Raw genomic sequence first — 20,239 nt, 5'->3', positions numbered from 1 at the left:
AGCTCTGCACTGTTAATATCAGCCCAGGGGATCCACAGGGAACTTAAAGCCAAACCATAGCAGAGTCCCGTTCTTCCCTGCCTGGCGTCAGTGAGTGATTTCAGTCAGTGTTATGAGATCTGATTCCTACAGCAAGATCTTCAAAAGAGCCTGAGACAGTTGCACTGCGATTTCCTAGTACATTTCAAAGGGTTATTGAGCACATACACTATGCACTTAATGCCAATAAAGCTTTACTGCTAATATATCAAAGGTATTTTATGGGCAAATTCTGCATGCTGGCCATTATTGCTGGTACCTATTTTTAATTGCAATGTCAAAATAACATTTACAGTATCAAAAAATGAAGAACAAGCTGTTTCAGATGGTTCAGTGCATTGCTAATTGAATTTCAGATGGTTTGGTTTCTTTCTTTCTTTCAATTTTTTTTTTCTTATGTTGCTTTGGGATTGGGTTTTTTTGCTAATAGGTTTTCTAAAATAAACACTAGCGTAGCAATTAAAAAGTATCCACTAAAATCTGGAATAAATTCATATCACATGCTTCTACTAATGCTTTGAAAATCCAGCGAGCACAGCCTGATGGGTGCTGTTGAAGTCGATTGTGGCAGAAATTTCAAGAAATTGTTAGGCAGAGAAATGGAACCTCTCTCTTGCCAAGCTGGAAGGATGGGTCAAGTGTTGAAATGCCAGGCTGACTGATGCCTCAGCAACAGAAACCGGTGGCCTTCTGCTTGTGCTGCTCACGTGGCTAGGAGGCTGGCTGTAGTGTTTGGAAGATGATCGTTAAAGACACACAAGACAATGATGTCTCACTGGCATAAATCAGAAGTTACTGGGAAGAGAATGAAGTTCTCTGTGTCAGACTTGGCAATTTTTTCTGTTATTCTGTGCAGGATCAGTGTCTGGGCTCATCTCTCTGTTCTGTGCAATCTGTTTTTTTTCTCTGAACATATGGAAGGCTGAAAAAGAAAGGGTGCCTCCTCTGATGAGATCAGCCGGGCAAATGAGGTTCTCTATGTACTTGGAAGGCTGGCCTGGGTTACCACATACAGAGAGTGTTTCACGTCTTGGAAAACATAATGAGGTCCCTCAAACGGTCCTTTCCTCCTCCCCTGCTCCCAACAGTAGCTGTTTTTGCAGGTACGTGTGACAGTGGAGCTCATATGCTGCAGGCTAAGTAAGGTACAGTTCCTCTCCTCTATCCGATAGCCACTTTACATGGTCAGTGAGAAGAGGAGAGAGACACTGCTATGTAAAGGAGACACCGGTGTCTTCTTACTTCATGAGAGAGAAAAATGTTTTGTAATCACAGATGTTATCAAAGCCTTCTAGCTTTCAACTCAATTAAAAAGATGGAAGAGCCAAAAGAATTTAAAGACTCCTTCTCCTCCATATCATTTCATGTGGCCAGAGGACATAGACAGAGGCTTTTGCTGTAGAGGAGGCTGCAACTTGTGAAGGAAGCACAATTGCCTTAGCAGTAGACGACTTGTGGCATGCACGGAGCCATGTTTGTAGCTGAAAACAGGATTTCTCATACCGAAAGATGTTACACTAATGGCTTTGATTCTGGGATTCATTCACTAATGGCTATGATTCTATGATTCTATGATTCTTTATGGCTTTGCTAAAGCCCATTATAGGAGATCTGGACCCCAAATAGTTGGAAAGTTCTGGGATTCAGTGCTTAGCACCTGCTGTACAGCTGGAGTTGGCCTTGCTCCACTGACGTGGGCCCCTCCAGGCTGCTGCTCTGAACTGGCTGTAAAATCTCCTCAAGGTACGATGCCCTTACAGTAGGAAAGATACTAATGCGTTGCAGTTGCATTTGCCTGAGATTATTTTCAAAGCAATGAGTGCTGCAAAAAGTGTCCAGCTTTCTGCTGTATTATAACCACCTGAAAGGGATAGTTGTCAAATTAAATGCATGGCTGGTGTACAGGCGATGTGACATGGTGCCAAAGATACTCACTTCGCAAGCTAAAGACCACACATTGTCCACAGCATTTATTTTTCTCTATAATCATTGTACTTAATTAATCAGCTGCACACTGAGAAAGTGCAAGGTGGCTAATCACTTTAATCATTAAGCAGTGGTATTAATTTTCACTTGAGGCATCATCCAGGGAAAGTAAACTAAGACTGTTGAAATGAGAAATGCACGGGGGTGGAAGAGAACAGATAAGGACGTTCCTTCATCAGTTCTGGCAGGTGCTTTTGAAATTGGCTTGTGCCTCCCTCCTGGGCTTCTCCAAGTAAGTTTTTCTGGAATTATTTTCTTCTTTTATTTGGACAAGAAAAGTAGAGAAAAGATGTCAGTCCTCACTGTTAGCCATGGAGGGACCTGGCATAGTTCTGTTTTGGTTTTATATTACCTCCCTTTCTGCAGACAAATTCGCTTTTGGAGCTGGCCAGAAATCGTCAATTAGAACAGTATTTTTTTGCTAGCAGAGATGAGTGTTTTATAAACAGTAAATATTTTTATTTTGGTTAAGTTCAACCTCACTTTAAACATTTGGCTTCTGAAATACACTGAAATAAAACAGCAGCAACAAAACACCACTCTGGTGCATGGTCCACTTGGGAGGACAGGTTCAAATACAGAGTTCCCAGGAGGCAGTGCACACCATGTAATTTTACAACAAAGTGCAACAAAATAAAATAGGGAGCTTCTAATTCCGCAGAATGAAAATGCCACATTTTCAGTTGAAAATTTAAAAAAATACGTTTGCAGTTTTTTAATTTTTACATTTTGGATTTCCCAAATCCACTGTTAATTAGTAACCATGCAACTGGTTTTAGAGAGAGAGTTTTTGCTGAACCCTTTGGATAAGCCAAACTGGGATAAGACTCCAGAAGAGGAGAGCAGGGAAGCTCGGGAGCCTGCTTTCTTTTGGAAAACCATGCTAGCCTCGGTATGGTAGATAAAGATGCAGATGATCTCCAGTAATTAAATACCTCTCCTTTGCTGTGCCTGTAAGTTATTTTGGTTCATCTGAAATTAGTTCAATTTTGTCTGTCCCGATACTTCATCTTGACGCAGCTGTTTGCTTTGCATTGTTTGATTTTTGTTGTATGTACTTATGTTCTCTGTATTAATATTTTACTTCTCAGTAGATCTTCTCGTATGCTATGTAGGCAGTTAAGATTTTTTTAAATACCTGCCCTACTTCAGATTGCTTTAATTTAAATATAATTTTCTTCATTTCTGTTGCATTCCCAACAGAAGCAATAAACATAATGAACATCTCTTACAGGGGAACACAATAGCAGTGCACGATGTCTGACAATACATTGGCCTCATTGAAGTCACTGGTAGTTTTTTCATTAAGTCCAGAGCAGTCAGAAATTTGGCAGATTGCATAAACAACAGCTTTGCAATATTTTTTCCACTGTGCATTGCTTTGTTAATGATCACAGCAAGAGATATAGGCCTCCTAGCTTCAACTGAGCAAATAAGGATACCAAAGCTGTAGAAACGTGACTGCCCAGGGTAACATCTTTTACTACAGGACAAGAGCTTCTATTTGATGAAACTTCTGCTACTTCCCATGTTGTGTAGCTGTTGTTTGGTGGAAGTTAAATGGATATGCTAGTGCATACCTCAGTCACACTTGCTCTTAAGCTTTTACAGAGATTGAGGATCTTTGGAAATGCACATTTGGAAATGTCTCTTTGAGTATGTACAAAGGAGAGCACAAAAGACTGCTCTGTTTAAGGCCTTTGTGATTCTGATGCCAGCACATGTGTTTTAGAATTGCTTATTGTAAGAAACTAAATCACTAATTCAGTGTGGCACTTAACTCAGTTGCAAAATTAGTCAACAGTGATAGCATGTCTGACTGATGTAATTGTGAATCTTCCATTCAGACAGCTAATGATGTCTAGGACACTTTTTAAATTTATGTATCCAATAAATTACTGTGGAAACATTAGCTGTAATCAAGCATAATAATCTTTAAGAGAAGAATCTGGAATGATCATGTACTACTTAAAAGCATAAATGGCTGCACTGTATATATTGTATGTGTAGTGTTACATGAGAATATCTGTCCAGAAGAGCCTACCTTCTCTCCCTGAAATTTTGGATTTAGCTGTCCATTGGTTTCACTGACTTTCACACAGAATAAACAATGCAAATGATTTTTAATTAATGGAAAAGCATATAAATTAGTCCATTAAGATCCCTGAGAACCCAGCATGTCTTGCCGGATATTAGTCACATGAATACTCCCCTGGGATGCTCTTAAACTACACTAACGAGGTCAGCATGCAACTGGAATAAAAAAGAGTAGATCCTCAAGACTTTTTAACTCTAAGGCATGTAAGTCAACCTGTTTGCTTTTTGTGATGAAAGACATGGAGATAATGGCTTGCATTACGTTTTCTAAATCTCTTCTCCAAACTTTTCACCTCCTTTTCATTCACCTACAATGCCTTTCTTGTGTCCATTTGTCATCTTCCATATCCATGCGATTTAGGTGAAACACTGCTTGAGCCCTTGTTAAGAGTTGCTTCTTCTGTCAGCTGAGAAACCTTTTAGAACAAGAAAAAAAACCACCACAAACAGACACTTGTCTGTCTTGTCTGTGCTTACTTTCAGGTTTTTTGTTATAACCAGAGTAGTTTCCCAGTCCTCCCCTTCGCTCCCTCTCCACAAGCACCACCAGCTAGGTCTGTCTGTTGTAGCCAACTCCCCAAACCATCGAAGGCACATTGATTTCCATATTCTCCAGAGTTGTCTGTTTTGTAACAGCATGATTGGTGTAACTGGTTAAAGCAATCAGCCTCGAGAGCCTGCCAGTTTTGTTTTATGAGTGCCATTATAACCATATGTCCAGTATTTCTGTACTTTGCTGGAAGCATTGCTGATAATTGATCGGCTTTTACCGACTCTGTGATGCCTCTGTGTGGAGGGTGATGTGGGTGTCAGTGCCTGCTGGCCACGTGCGGCAGCAGGGAAGCATTTGCTGGGAGAGCAAATGCAGCACAAGCTCTTCACCCTGTTTATGTCATGCTAAAGACCTGTGTTTGAGTTAGTGCTGAGTACTGCAAACTCTGAGCTGCAGATTTTCTTCCACCAATGGAAAAAACTGTCCCTTATCCACCACGTGGCACTTCAGAAAGTGGCCTTTATGTTGGGTGTGATCCAAATCCTGCCTATGGTATTTGGTGGATAAGCCTGTGGCAGATTTTGGAAGGCTTTGGATCAAGCCCATTGATAGGAGCAAGAGAATTTAGCTCCCCTTCTCTTCCAGCTCATCCCTCAAAGAGGCTGTAAGTGCTGGCTGCTATCACAGATCTGCAAACACAACCTTACTGCAGCTCAGCACCCAACACGTATTTGATGTACCAATAAACTTGTCAGCTATTTCTTACAGGATTATAACTAAGAGTAATGGACCTGAACCTCATTTTTCTGCTGCTGGCTTTATACCTCTATTAGTCTCTCAACTTCAGTAGGTCACGCTAATACGGAACAAGAGTAGTCTGAAGGGGGAAAAAGTCCATGTATTGGAAAGGGAATGTGGACCAGGATTTTAATAAGATGGAACACTGAAGCCAGCTGGACTGTGCATTCAGAGTATTTTTCAGTAAAATTCATTTTGCTTTTTGTATTTGTTAACATGATAAAATAATCCAAAGGCTTTTATGTCTCTAGCTACTCAGATGCCATGGTTTTTATTGATACACACCCTACCCCCGAATTATAGAAACCAAGGAGCTCATTTCATAAGCTGAAACATTAAACCTTTAAATTTGCCACTTGCCCTGAAAATCATTATCTGTAGTTAATAGTCTTAATTTATTTTATTAATTGTATTCTGCATTGTGTCTCTGTGTGAATATTCAGTACCCCTTCAGTATGTCCCCTGCATATCTCAGAGATTTTTGTGCATCCCTTCTGAAAATTAAGGAATTTGGCTGAGCAGAAATATGTTGCATTTTTTTTGTACATAAATATGCTTTTCCCTTCAGAGCTCTGACTGTAAGTAATTAACAACTCGTAGTGAGCTTCAGGTTTTTTCCACATCATCCTCAAAATCGTGGAGCGAGCTAAGAATGCCAAGAGGTAAATTGTGAAGTAGCCTCATTATTATAAGCACAAGTTCATTTGGTTGTTTGCTTTTTAATAAAGACTTATGGCTGCCTTGATTTCTTAAGCTATTTACTATGCCATGGAAAGATGCAGGAGAGAGAAAATGGAGGGTATTTCTATAAGCCAGATATATTTATGAAATTTTACAAGAAAAAAAAAAATCTCCATTCTTAAAAAAAAACAAAACACAACTGCCCAACCTAATTTTTCTCTGAGTTTTTGTGATTTATTTTTTGTCCTGTTTGACTATATACCTCTGAGCCAAGCAGTAGCAAAAACCAGCTACAGAGAGAGATGGTGTTTAGCTGAAAACATCTAGACTTTCATTTGGTTTACTGTTATAAATTAAGCAGCAGTCACGTGTTGTTTATAGTCAGTTTATTCTCTTTTGGCTGTGATTTCCCTAGTTTAGTTTTTGACCTAACCCCAAATTTTTGAGTGTTAAGGAAATTGAGGTAGAAGTTTTTTTCAGTGGTAACTACATAAATGTCCACTTAAAGAAAGCTTTCTCAGCTCCCTAATAGATCCGGGAGGCTAGAAAGTGGTTTCCTTAGCAGCTAACAGGCTGCTGATGGGCAAGACTAATGACTTGTGGAGACAAATTGGGTCATCCATCATTTCACCAAAATCAGAGCTTCCTCCAAAACTGCTCCATTTTAATACACCAGCATTATGCAGCAAATATTATGGGGAAAGCCACACTTGTCTAGATGTGTAAGACAAAGTAATGAGGAACAACAGAATGATGTTAGCTACACATGAAATGAAGGGCATCCAAGAACTCTACTCCAGGAATCTTTCATGCCTTTTTATTTTAAATTATGGATTTTGTGGTGGTGCAGTCCACTTGGCTGCAGCAGGTTTGCTTTGTGTTGTGAGATCACCACTGTGGTGTGCTATGTTCTTGCTCATTTTGTGGACAAGCAGAGCCTCTAATGAATACCTGGAACTGGAATGCAAGGACAGTTCATGGGCATCTTGGATACTATTCAGGACCCAGCATACTTCTCTGCTCTGTCTGTTTCAAATGATACCCTGATTTATTATTCTGTGAGTGTTTTTAAAAGGAGGATGGCAGAAAAGCGTGTCGCTGTCTTATTCATTATTCAAGGTATGGCTGAATATTCCTCCTTCTATGATGTGCCTGTAAGAACTGGGTAAAAGGCTTATGCTTCTGGAGGGGGATGACAGCGTTCGCAGGCAGTGAATTCGCTCTTTATTGTTAATATTTTTGAACACAACCTATTACTTTGTGGATGTATTGTCAGTGTTGACAATGTCTTGAATGCAGCTTTGGATTTGCTGGATGGTAATATGGGACACATAAATTGGTTCATGGAGAAGCAGAGCTGTTGAGGAAGTTGTGGATTTTATTTCCCACTTCAAACAAACAAACAAAACAAACAAAACCAACCAGGAGCTAGAACAGCAGGCTTCCCTTGGCAGAGAGGGGATGCTAACTGTATGACTACTGACTTGGCAATCACGACTTTTTCATTAATGACCTTTAAGCCTTATAGCACCCCTCCTAGGCAAAATGTCATGTCGCCTCCTCTTTTGCCTCATGGTGAGCGTATTCCATTTTCTCAGGCTTGTGTCTACAAAACTGAATTTCATTTTTCCACCACATGACGTTCAGTGTTATTTTAGTACTGTTTCTCAAAGATGTTATATGTTGTAATCTGAGCCCAGGGGTTTGCTCGCTCTTCGCATCAGTAAAGAGCTTGAACGAGCAAAAGGTATCTTTCTGCTTTAGATCTCCAAGGAATTGGAGTTGCTTGAAGAGGGTAAGACCAGATGCCACCTGCGTTAAAAATGTTTTTCTTGTTCAAAAAGATCCAATCTCTGGGCTAAATTCGCCAGTGCTTTAGCGTCATAAATAGAATCAGATTGTGACCAGCAGGACATTTGTCTTTAATTGTTTATCTCACGTATTTTCATGTGATCATAGGCAAATTTCTTGAATTAAGGAGAAAAAGAGAATTCTATGTGAATTACTCTTTAGAGGCTCGTAAAGCCATATAAAAATTTATGAGCTTCCTGCATTATTCAAGATATATAATTTTATTACAGATCCGAGCAACACATGGGACAATTGATTTACAGTTATTGTCATATTTTACAGAATGAATGTTTTACAAAGAAGATTGTACTGCATGTATTTTAAAAAGTAAAAGGCAATTCTTTGGAAATGCCAGTCAAAGCTTATTTTTAAGGAAAGCAGAATTTTATACATGGGCAAAAGTAATCTATTTGTATCATGGTAGATGAAGCATTACTTAGTAATCAGTTGAAAGAATCTCATCATCTGATCCAGTTCTTTATTTGTTAGCATCTTATTGGGGATAGAGATGCACAAAGCTAGAAAGCAAAAGAAGAGATATGCCTTAAAACAGAAGATAATACCTCTCTTTAGTAGCAAAACAGCCATTTCTCTTATATAATAGTCATTGTTTATATATAATTATGGTGACAGATAAACATCAGTTTCTCTTTGCAACAAGTAACTGGTTTTGACTGAACAGGAGGGATAGGACTGATCACATTCTAACGCTATGCCCAAGTCTATTTTCCGTGCCGAAGACTGACAGCACGGACTTGCTCCCTGGAGCTGATTGTCTCCACTGATGGTAGAAAAAAACAACTGAGCAGCTGCCATCGATATTGATAACTAAATACTAGATACTTCAAGCCTACGAGAAATACCTGCTGTCATACTGGTTTGGCATTAAAACTGGAAAACTGAACCACCTGAGTTGAAAGGCAAAATGTTTTAATTTCACTGTGCTGCTGCAGATCCTCATTTGCACTGGTTTTGGTTGCTACCTCATCTCTGATTTGGCAATGAACTGCCCCTAGCTGCATGCTGGGGATTCCAGCCTTTGGAAGAGAATGGCAGATGACAGATTTTAATATTCACTTCCCAAAACACAAGATGAAACACTTTGGCTATGGTCTGAGGCAGTTCGTTTTTCAATCCTTTGTTGTACTGGGGGATGGGGGAGGAAGAAGGAAAAAGCCCAACAAATTGGGTTCTTGCTTAGATACTTTGGGGTTTGATCTTTTAAATTAGGAACTTGAAACAGTCCATTTGTACTTGTCACTGCTGTTTCATTACCAGTTCTACTGCTTTCATAGTGTGGGCGGAATATTCGTCCATGAAGCTGAAACTTGCTGCCTTTTCTCAAAGACCCTAATGAAGATAAATCTTGCAGTCAGCAGTTGTTTTCTTTCCAAGGATTCTTCTTAATTTTGCACTTTGTGGATGGTTCCTGCTACACTGGATATTTTTTCCTCTGAGTGCAGTGATCTAAAATCAAGTGAATAAGAGCTACAGGATTTGTGTTGCACAAGTTTGTTTTTAGCCTGCCTAAAGCAACCTTTCCATAGTCTGACAGGTGGCTACATGGGACGTAGAGCAGAGATCCAGGCTGCAGCATGCTGGGCTGAATCATTCACGGAATCCATTTGCCTCTCACCACTCTGGACACAAGTGATATATCTGCACAGTTAGAAGGGCTTTTCTGTCCATAATTCTCTGCACAGGGGAATTACAAAGTCAGGAGTGGTTGATAGCTTCCACAGGGCACTTTTGTGTCTGATGTATTCCTGAAAAATCAGCCTTACCAGCCCCTCTTTGAACTTAGGGCCTATGTGAGTAGGGCTGCGTTCTTTCCAGGTGAGGGAGGGAAAATATCCCACAACTAAGTTTAATTTCTTGTCCATACAATACTTCTAGAGTGAAAACAGAGTAAGGAGCTGGCAATATACTGACGTAATTACATTTAGTACCCAGTTATATCATACCCATGTGAAAAAGATCTCAAATCACTGGAACTAAGCTTAGTTATCTGCAGTCTGCACAGTTTCCAGGACATGTCTAGTCCAAGGCAGTAATATAAAAAGTTTATTTAATTTGTGATTGAAATTCATTTCTCTCCAAAGGTTGCCAACCCTAGACTAGACTCTGTGACAGAGTAGGTTTTATCTTCTAATTAAATTACTCCAAAAGAGTAATTGTTTCTATTTTGACTTTACCATAGGAGGTATTTTTCCAGCCTGTCCTGCTAGGAGTAGATACTGCGCTTGTTAACAAAGAACAGGACAGGATCTTCCATTAACAAGCTCATTTCCTTTTACTGATGTTCATTTCTTTTTACTGCCAGGTGTCGCATGAAACCTTGCTCCTTGCACAAATACTTGTCACAGCTCCCCTGGACACTGCAGATAGCAAACCCCTTCTGTTGCTTTGGCAGGGGACATTTGTGCCGCAAGGCCATTGTCACACAGGCCACCACTTGCGGCGCATCCCCGGTCTCCTGTGTGACTTGTCATATCCCACAAAAGGATGGTTGGTGTTACTTCTGAAATTCCCACTATGGTAGAAACAGCCTTTTGCAACCACACAAAGGGGAAGTAGTCAGCCCAAGTTAAGATATCTATTACTTCTTACATTGCTTCTGCCTGTCTTGGGCTGCAGCACCTGCTTAGCAAGCACTGTTCTTTAGCACAAGGTCAGATACCTTTCTGTACTGTCTGTCACTGTAGCAATATTTACTGCACCCCAGTGTAAGCTGTGCCCCCAGCATCGTGCTTTATTCCAAGCTGTAGTTACAGGAATACAGGTTACACTTAACAGAAGTACCTGGGAGCACTTTGAAAGCCAGGAAAAAGGAATAGAAAGGTGAAGTGACTTTGTTCTGGTTGCCACAGTGACCCCCAAAAGCTTTAGGCTACTTCCAGCCAGGTGAGCTGCTGCTGGTGACATTCCCTTCATGTTCACGGTTAACACCAGCTGTAGTACCTCAGCTTCTGTGACACCGGAGAGCACAGCACTGCCGTACAACAGGACATGGCACATATGGGGGCAATGCAAGAGGCCCAGAGCCATTTAGCCAAGGACCAACAACAGCCAAGAGGGGCTGCTGGGGGAGCAGTACGGTCACCAGGTCAGAGGCTGTGTCATTCCAGGTTGTGGCCTCCTGGCTTCCAGCATTCACTGTTTTGTGGACTGTTGGAGAAGGAGGAAGCACAGCAGCTAATACCCTTTCCAGATTTATCTTCCATTAATTTGTCTTAAGCTCTTTTTTTTTTTTTTTCTTTTTTTTTTTTCCTAGGGTTTTGACCTCTGTATTGCTGGGGGCCAATGAATTTTGTAACTCATTACATGTTCTGTGGAAAAGTACTTCTTGCTGTTTTCTGCTGCTTCTAAATCTTCCCTCTGGTAATTTCTGTGGATTCCCGCTAGTTCTTGCATTATGAGAAGTACTCAATAACTCCCTGTCCACCTTCTCTGTGCTATTCATGATTTATAGATCACTGTCAAATTCCCCTTCTTTCCCTGGCTGAAAAGTCATATTCTATTTACTCTTCGCTCATACAAATCCATGCCTTTCAAATGCAGTATAAGCAATTGAGCTAATTAAAAGAGGTAAATTAAACATACACCTGAGCACAGAGACTCAGAAGCACTGAGAATCTGTGGCTTAAGATGCCTTCTAATAATTTCAGCTATAGGCTGAAAATGAGGGCCCTAGTTTAGAGATACTGAGAGATCAATAAAGATACTCACAAGGGGATTCAGATATATCTGAGCAGGAGAACAGCATCGAACCGTGTGATTGACATTCTGCAAACCTGCACTCCATTCAAATACTACAGAATATTGTCCATACCGAGTAAAAAGAGCCAGGCTTTCTGAAGTGATGACCCAAAAAAACACTGTGCAGTGACTGGAAAGATACTTAGTTATGCCCTCCGAGGAACAAGGACAGCGTTGTCTCTTTCGTTCTGGCAGAAGAGTTTTTGGGAGCTGGGTTTTCTGAATCTAAAATCCCAAGACTTTGGTGCTACCAATGGACTGCCTATTCCTGCACCCCTGGAACTCAGAATTTGCTCAAGGGGAATGTTTTTAGGAGCAAAGCTATTCATACACGAGTCTCAAATTATCTTCAATAGCACGCTCAGCCAAATCTTACAAAGAATGTACGTACATATTAATTAAGAATTAACATAATTCTGTTCCTTGAGTATGGTGTTTATTAAAATATAAACTCTGTGATCATACACTTGAGAGGAAGCTTCTAAATATTTTTTAAAAGCTTAATTTTCAGTCACCCTTTATTTATGTGTTTTCATTGAGAGAGAAGAAAGAAGATGGCACTTGACTTTCTGAAACTTTCCACTTGGTTCTCAAATATAGCATCGAAAAGTTGCTGAGTGTCCTTTATGCTGCTGATGGGGCAAAATAATGAATGGTTTAGATTATATGGAAAGGAGAGGCATGGGATGGCACTTTCAGAAGGGCCTGAAAGCTGCATTTGTGAAGCTATTCAAGCAACTGAAGGATCAAGAAAATACACGAACGGGATTCTCAGATGTATGTGCTGACCGTTAATATAGTTTTCACGCTTGAATTCTGAGAAGTTTGTTCTAAGACATTGAAATGATTGTAGAAATCTGCTTGTCTTAGTAATGCAAATTACTTTTTAAAAGATAATTATAGGATGGAAGATCCCAAGTGTCTGGTAATTTCCATCACTGTTTGAAAAATAGGATTTAATTTTTTTCCTGCCACACTGAGTAACCTAACACTTACATATGCATGTAGATAGTGGTGAGGTGGTCAAATTAACCTGAAGCTGTACTTAAGATCCCGGTGGATAAAGTACTTTTTGAAATGGTGTCCAGTGTCTGAGCTGATGCTCGCTGAAATGTAACCAATCAGGGCTCTTGCCGAATCTTGGATGGGATCAGAGAAAGGATGACATTTTCTTTCCAAGGGGAAATAAAAACATAAACCACCTAATGAAGTTTTCCATGGATATATTGACTAAGGTATTACTGTCAGTTGGTCATCACTACTTACAGTGTGAGGTCTTCAGTTTGGAAACTGTCTTTGGAAAATAGCTATTTAGGATCCCCAGTGCTAAGGGAGCGGACCAGAAGAGCTGTGGCCTGCAGTGCTTCAGAAGTAGCCTGAGGTCTCACAGCACATCACGCTAAGCCACCCTGGTAGGGCAATACTAACGGAGGTTTTGCACCCCAAAGAGCATCTTTCCCCAGACTTTCTGGTATGGGAAATGTGCAGCACTACAGGGACCAGCATCCAAATGCATCTCAGAGGCTGAAGAAGAGAACAAAGATTACTAATGACTCCCAGCTCCTGCAATGTGTCCCACTTTGCCCTGCATGTCTGCCTTTCTGCTAAATCCCTGAATGTCTTTGTGTTTTGCAGAATGCCCAAGCCAGCTACGACTTCAGCAGTAATGATCCCTACCCTTATCCCCGCTACACAGATGACTGGTTTAACAGGTAAATGGCTTCCAATTGACCTGCCATTCACTGCAGTTTGCAGAGGAAATGATAAGTATTTGCTGATATTTGTGGAATGTTTGTTTTCTACTAAATGATGTGGTTGCCAAAACAGAAGCTTCAATCTCATTACAGCTTAAAAATTAGAGATTACTTCTAACTCTATTTTTTAGATAATGTCGAACAGTGGTTCATAAGCAGTTTATAAATGGTTCATTATGTTTTTAGATGAAGCTGATGCTTCAGAAGAGTATATATTTGCATTGTTTGTATGGGTGACAGCCACATAAAATTTTCTGCGAGCTAGTCTATGACTTTATGATAACCCAGCTCTGTAGGTTTAATGCAGTCTTGATGGGTTTCCCATCTATTGCATCTGATGTAGTATGACCACTATTTAATTTTAAAGAGAGTAAGCGGCAAGGAGGAATTTTGTGCAACTGGAGCCTGACAGGAAAAGGCTTTGGGGGAGGGAACAGCTTTTTCACTTGATTGTAAACTAAGACTAAAAAGCAGTGTGATGTAAAATAACCAGCTTGAAAACAGTTAAATTTTACATAAGTTCTGAAACATCTATCCTTTCACTATGATTTAAGGGTAGTGTACATGGACAGCATTTAAGGGTTTGATTCTGAGATATTTCAGACTGCTGGAGGAATTAAAGTCCATGCACCATTGACTGGGAACCTGTTCTGTTGGGTTTTAAGCCAGGAATCAACAGTGCAGCTATGTTTGTTGTGTTGTTTCTCCCTAACACAGCGAGATTGTCCAAGACCCACTTTTCCTTCAGTATGTTCTGAATCTAACCACTTTTCAGCTCGTGAATGTCTGGTCCTCAAAGGTATATGGTATTAATATGAATGGCCCAAAAGAAAAGGCTTCAGATCTCAGGAAACTTAAACTTTTTGTTTCCCCAAACTCATTTTTGGTTAAAATAGAACAGAAACATGTTGACAGTTCTTAAAAAAATAAAATAAAAAATCTCTGGCTTCTGCATCTATCCCATAAAATGCCCTCTCTGCCAGACAAAATTGCTCCTAGCAAGATGTTAACATAGTCAAGGGTGCAGAGTCCAAGGCGCACGTATAAGGTGTGTTTAGTACCTGGTGATCTCAGCTTCCAGCATCTCTGGCTCTTCAGCATACTCGCCAGGGTGTCGGACAGGTTCTGGCTTCAATTTGCAAAACATGTTTCAGGGTATTTTCAAGGAAGTTTCCAAATGTCATCTAGATTTGAGTGTAATTGATGCCATCAGCATTTATATAACAGCAGCACTGAGAAGTTGGAATATTTTAAGAGTTTCAGGGCTCAGTCATAGTGCTTATAGAAATACATTAGACCTATTTGATGTGGTTTTCATCTCTAACTTAGTATGGCTGCATGAATGGCCTCTTGAGTTTTGGATGTAGATTGTTTTGTTGTTGTTTGTTTCTGTTTCTAAAGAAATCAGTTTTACTTCAGTCAGGGTGGCACAACAAAGATGTGGAGCAGCTGTGCTTCCACCTCAGACACAGGCTTCCTGGAATGGATCAAACAGATTTAGGAGCTGTGGTGTCCTCGTTTATAGTCCTGCCATTTTTCAGCAAAAGCAAGATGCCAGTGATATTTCTCCTTCATTTCAGGAAAGGACATCTGACACTTTTAAACTAGCATGAATCCAATTAGTGAATGGAAAGTCAGAGAAAGACTAGGGCTCTAATTTGTGAAGGTCTGCTAGCTTTCTTGCTTTATTTATGCAAAGGATCTTTGTAGGAGAAAGATATCACTTAGCTCTGGAGCAGCACAGAGGAAAATTAAATTTAGCTTTAGTGGGTAATGGTAGATTGTGTCATTTTCAGTGTGGAACTTCATAAAACTAAGTGTGTTCTGCCAAGCCCCATTAACACCAGTTGTGCTGCAATCAAATATTTTATAGCAGGGCGCAGTTTGCGGTCCTCACATGTTCGGCAAGGTGGCACTGCAGACAGAGTTACCTCCTAAAGTCTTTTAAACAGGCCTGGAGCATCCTGGAATCAACAAGGCTTATGGTCTCTGGCCCCAGATTCCTCTGCCTAACTTCAGGCACCCAAGTGAAGAATCCAGAGTAAGCAGCACAGTCGCCTGCAACTTGATCTATAATTATTGAGAACAGCATGATGCAGGTATTCAGAACTGCAATCTCTCTTTCTGTTTCTTTTCCTGAGCAGACAGAGAGATGAGACTGTTTCAATGCCAAGTCCATTCCTTGCCTACACAATTCAGGAAGTCTTCAAGATGTGAGATTTCATGTTTTGTCCAGACTAAAACAAGAACCAACACACTGTGTCCAGTTGTTCAGGAGTAGTTGTGGCTGTTTTCCTTTGCAGATTTCTATGCTATATTGTTAATTAAGCTGATGTGCCCATCTATAAGCTATTGTCATGACTTGTGACTCCTGAATTGTTATTACAGCGAGGTTACAACTGTCTGCCTGTGACGGTCTGTCTATCCATATGTGTAACTGCACAGGTGCATCTGGATAGACAGTAGTTATACAGGACTGCCATTCAAAGAAGCCAATAAAGGCTCCATTTTGCTCAGTTTGCAGTAAGTTATGTATCTCCCATTGAATTTTATGCATGCAGGGGGATCACACTCAAAGTAGGATAGCGTGGCATTCCTTTTTCCATAAAGAATATGTTTCTGTGTAAGCAATTCAAGTGATTTGTGGAACAAGAAGCGGAGGGCTGTTTTTAAAAAAGATGAACCAAGGGGCTTTTGTGAGCTGCCAGCTGCATGTGCCAAGTAGCATTAGACTTTAAGAAAAAAGGGAGAGGTTTTTGCATGGAGTATTTCATTAATCACAGCTGCTCTGCTTCTAAGTACAGATTCCCTTTCCAGTTGGTGCTTTTTAAGGCTGCTGGAAGCACTCTGGCCTCTATATCTAAGAGCCACTGGCCTGTGAAACCAAGCAGGGTGGGTTTTGGAAGGGGACAATTTGGTGCTTCGGGCAGGGAGTTGCAGGCAGGCAGTTTGGCTGCTGTTCCCAGCAGAGGCGCGCAGATGGCTGGGCGGCAAGGGTATTTATTCCCATGCTCCCCGGACTTTCTGCTTGACTGTGTTCAGAGCACAGCCTGGGGACCAAGGCAGCAAGGAGAACGCCGTTTTGGGATGGGGGACGCTGGGTGCAACACAGGGCAGGGCTGTGTTGGAGCGTGAGAAGCAGTGAGGGCAGTGAAGGAACCTGAACCAAGCCCAGTTCCCAAAAGCAGAGGCAGCCCCACAGCACTCAGAGTGGATTTCTGGTGCCCACTTTGGGAAGCAGCTGTGACTCCACCACCTACTCCTACATAACGTTCGGGAGCTTGGCAGGGACCACAGTGTGCCGTGTGGAGGTACCTGTGCACATCAGGGATAGCTCGGCCTCGCTGTACAGCCCTCTGACTTCTCGTTGTGAGTGTGCACAAGGCTCCCCATCTCACAGCACCGAGATTATGAATTTCTGCCGGGACATAAATAACAAATAATTATTTTCACTCCTGTAGCCTCTGTATTCAATATATTCTCTCACCCAGATCAGAGTTTGCTGGGCATAAAATTATTTACTATCTGGAAATCTGTTTTCTTCAGATGTTAAAGAAAAAAGAAGGCCTTTATTTATTATGGATTCAAACAAAATCCCATTGAGTCTCCCCTTGGCTTCCAGACAGCGCTCATTAAAAGGGTAAAAACACCTGCTCCCCTCCTCCTCAGTTTTTCAATCGATACACTGGAAACCACGCAATAATTGAGAATTCATACAAAGGGATATAACAGCTCTTTCTACCTGCGGCGTTACCACACGAGTAATGGAGAGCTGCAGCACTACTGCTGGTTCTTTGCATGTTTAGATACAGGTGGAGTGGCACGTTCCCAAAGTAGTGCCCCCCTTCCTGCTGTGCTTCCCCATTGCAAACACTCAAAGGCTCAGAGGCTGCAGTATTAGGTGACTTAATTATTTTTATCCCCTGGTTTTAAAGATTGAAATTTGGTGATGAGATGACCATTGGAGAGAGAAGCTGTGATTTGGGCCCATGACACAGGTCACTTCATAGAAACCACAATGGGTTTATCAATGATACATGAACAGCAAAAAGGGCTAGATTTGAAAAGTCTGTTATTTGCCATTAATAATTCAACCAAATGCATTTGCAGTAACTCGCATGTGATTTTTTTTCCCTCCAGTCAGCAGCATGGTGTCTAAACCCTGAGCTGCTGGAACAGGTCTGCTTGCAGGCTCCATCATGCAGACTGGTGGAGAAGAGAAGTAGGGAAAAGGACCTTTTGGCGGTCCCTAATACAGTTTTTTCTTCTGTGATACAGAGTTCACCTGACAGCATCACCATTTTTTTTTTAATAATTTTTTTTTTGTGCCCCAGCCTCAGTCAAGCCAATTTTTTAACAAAGCCATTTACTCTGCTTTGTGGCTTCGAGCTAGCCCACAGGTGACTAGATAACGAATGCCTAGCAACCGTATATTTTTTTCACAGTTCCTTGAACAAGGGCACGAGGGAAAACCTGCTTGAATGTTGAAAGAAATTTCTCCAGCAGCTGAATAAGAAGTCTGTATCACTCACCCCTCTCCCCCCTTTGTAAAAGGAACTTGCATGAGATCGTGATCACAACACTGTGTCCATATGAGACCAGTCATTTTCTTTCTTGGAGCTACCTTGAAAAACACACTCTTCCAAGTGCAGCAGTAAAAGGGATGTGATGCTTCTCACCCCTTTATTAATTTTACACTCACCTTTGCCAGAGGTGCTTAAAGGGAGAGAGGGAGAAAAAAGCTGATTAAAAGAAAACAATCCTGCTGCCTCTAGGGGTGGTTCATCTGGGACTCTGTATAGCTTTCACAACACAGCACAGCTAATTGCATGAATCCTTAGCATGCTGTAGGAGCAGTGCCAGCTGTGATGCACAGAGGGGTGGATGTGAGCGGTAGGAAGGATTCATATTGATGGACCATCTTAAAAAAACTGTCATCAGCATAGATTTTGCTAGTTGCTCTGCTGCTGTGCTATTTTTTAAAACTATATTATATTGCCTTTATGTATCTTCTCTGTGGTTTAATTTCTGTGATGAATTAGGAGAAAGAAAAATGCAATCTGCCTTCTTGCAAGCCTGCCTCAAAGCCACCAGCAGCTTCAGGGTCTCCGTTAAGAGCTGTAAAGCACTTCAGAGATGCCAAGTGTTCTTGAAACGCCACGTGGCAGCCTGAACCTGGACCTCGGTGTCAGAGACATTTCCCATTTGAGCTGAAAGCAGGAGGTCTGCGAGCTGACAGCTGCAGCCCCTTGTCTGCTTGTGGCTCTCGTGGGAATTAGGGGCTGGAAGAGGAGGGTACAGGTGCCCTTGGGTCTGGCCAGCCAGGCCACAGCTCTGGTGCCGAGGAATGCAGTGACCCATGTGGCTCTCTTCTGCTGCTCCAGCTTGATCTTGCACCACCTCTTTGCACAGCATTTGGTTGTGGGTAGGGATATGCTCCTGATACATATTTGAAGAGCAAAAAGGCAACTGGACCTTGTCCTGTGGGGCTCAAAATAACAGGTGTCACGCTGCCTAGTCACAAAAATACAGGACTTAATATTGATCTTATTTCTGCACTGTTCTTTCAAGGGACTGTTTCTGCTGCCTAATAGCTGGTAACAAGACAGAATTTGACAGCCAGAGTTAAAAAGAAAAGGGCTGAATAACTTTAGGACTAAATGAAGCATAAGTATGCATGTTAACCTCAGAGCAAGCATCATTCATACTGCAGAGGGAAAATTGATTATTTGTGCTTCAGGAAGGAATGAGCTCATCCAAGGATCCTAGCACAGCGCTCGGTAGTTTGCCATGGAAGGGTTTTCCTCTGAAGCTCTGGGACCTGCCTACAATGAGGCAAAAACAGGACCAGGGTGATGCATCTTCATTCAGCCCATGCAGTTGACCACCGAATTAGCTGGGGCTCACATGGTGTCTCTGTTTTCCCCTCTGCAGCCACGGGACAAGATGTGCAGGAGAGGTGTCTGCTGCTGCCAACAACAACATCTGTGGTGTGGGAGTCGCGTACAACTCCAAGGTGGCAGGTACAGTCACAATCCAAGGTGTAAATGCTCCTCAGGCAAAACTGCTCCTGCAGGGACAGGTAGCATTGCCCAGGACAGGACTGCAGGCTGGCAGCGGACCACGTGTTTATTACTTCTCACAGCAGCTGGAGAGAGGAATTTCTCCATGGCTTTGTCTTCTCATCTAAGGGCCTTGCTTCTTTAATGACATTGCAGAGGAACAGTTCACCTCCTCCTTATGTTATCCCATTTGTACACCCATTTGCAGTGCTCCTTCCCTGCACTGTTGCAGAATCATTTGTGACAAATCTCATTTTGCAGGAGGTAAAATACAAATTTCTGCTGCACTTGGAAACTGGACTTGAAAAGGCAAATCCCATGCCGTTTGTATTCTTTAGGCTTTCACAGAACAGGCCCTGCAGCGCTGGGAATCTCTGCAGTCATTGCTTTCCTCTCTCATAACAAGGGATGCAGAACGGTAGGAGTAGAGGCACAGAGTGAACTGGGTGGTGCTTAGCACCCAGCATTCACACCTCAAGTGTGTTGGGTATTTTTACTTCAAACTAGCTTTTGTCTGTGCTGATAGACTGAGTGCAGTGGTTGGAGTGAGTTGAGCTCTTGGACAGCATGTGCCAGTGTAGTTTCATCCTAAAGAAATCCATTTTTCCCATTGAAAGATTGTTCCATGATGTTAACTAGGGCACAGCAAGTGGAGAGGGTTGCTTATGAATTTTACTTTCATTCCCTAATCCACACTAACAACTCCAGTGTGGATGCAC

General features: G+C 41.6%; 1 protein-coding gene across 1 annotated transcript in view; it reads left to right on the top strand.

The window, feature by feature from the left end:
- Positions 1-20,239, top strand: part of PCSK2 (proprotein convertase subtilisin/kexin type 2) — a 102,001-nt gene that overhangs the window by 56,656 nt on the left and 25,106 nt on the right. The window contains exons 6-7 of the mRNA XM_048060992.2: positions 13,340-13,416; positions 19,393-19,481. Coding sequence (XP_047916949.2) covers positions 13,340-13,416; positions 19,393-19,481 — 166 coding nt within the window. The remainder of the gene's footprint in view (positions 1-13,339; positions 13,417-19,392; positions 19,482-20,239) is intronic.

The sequence above is a fragment of the Anser cygnoides genome, chromosome 3, assembly GCF_040182565.1.
Source record: "Anser cygnoides isolate HZ-2024a breed goose chromosome 3, Taihu_goose_T2T_genome, whole genome shotgun sequence".
NCBI classification, from domain to species: domain Eukaryota; kingdom Metazoa; phylum Chordata; class Aves; order Anseriformes; family Anatidae; genus Anser; species Anser cygnoides.
Note: the sequence above shows the minus strand (reverse complement) of the source record. Positions and strands in the feature narration are given on the sequence as shown.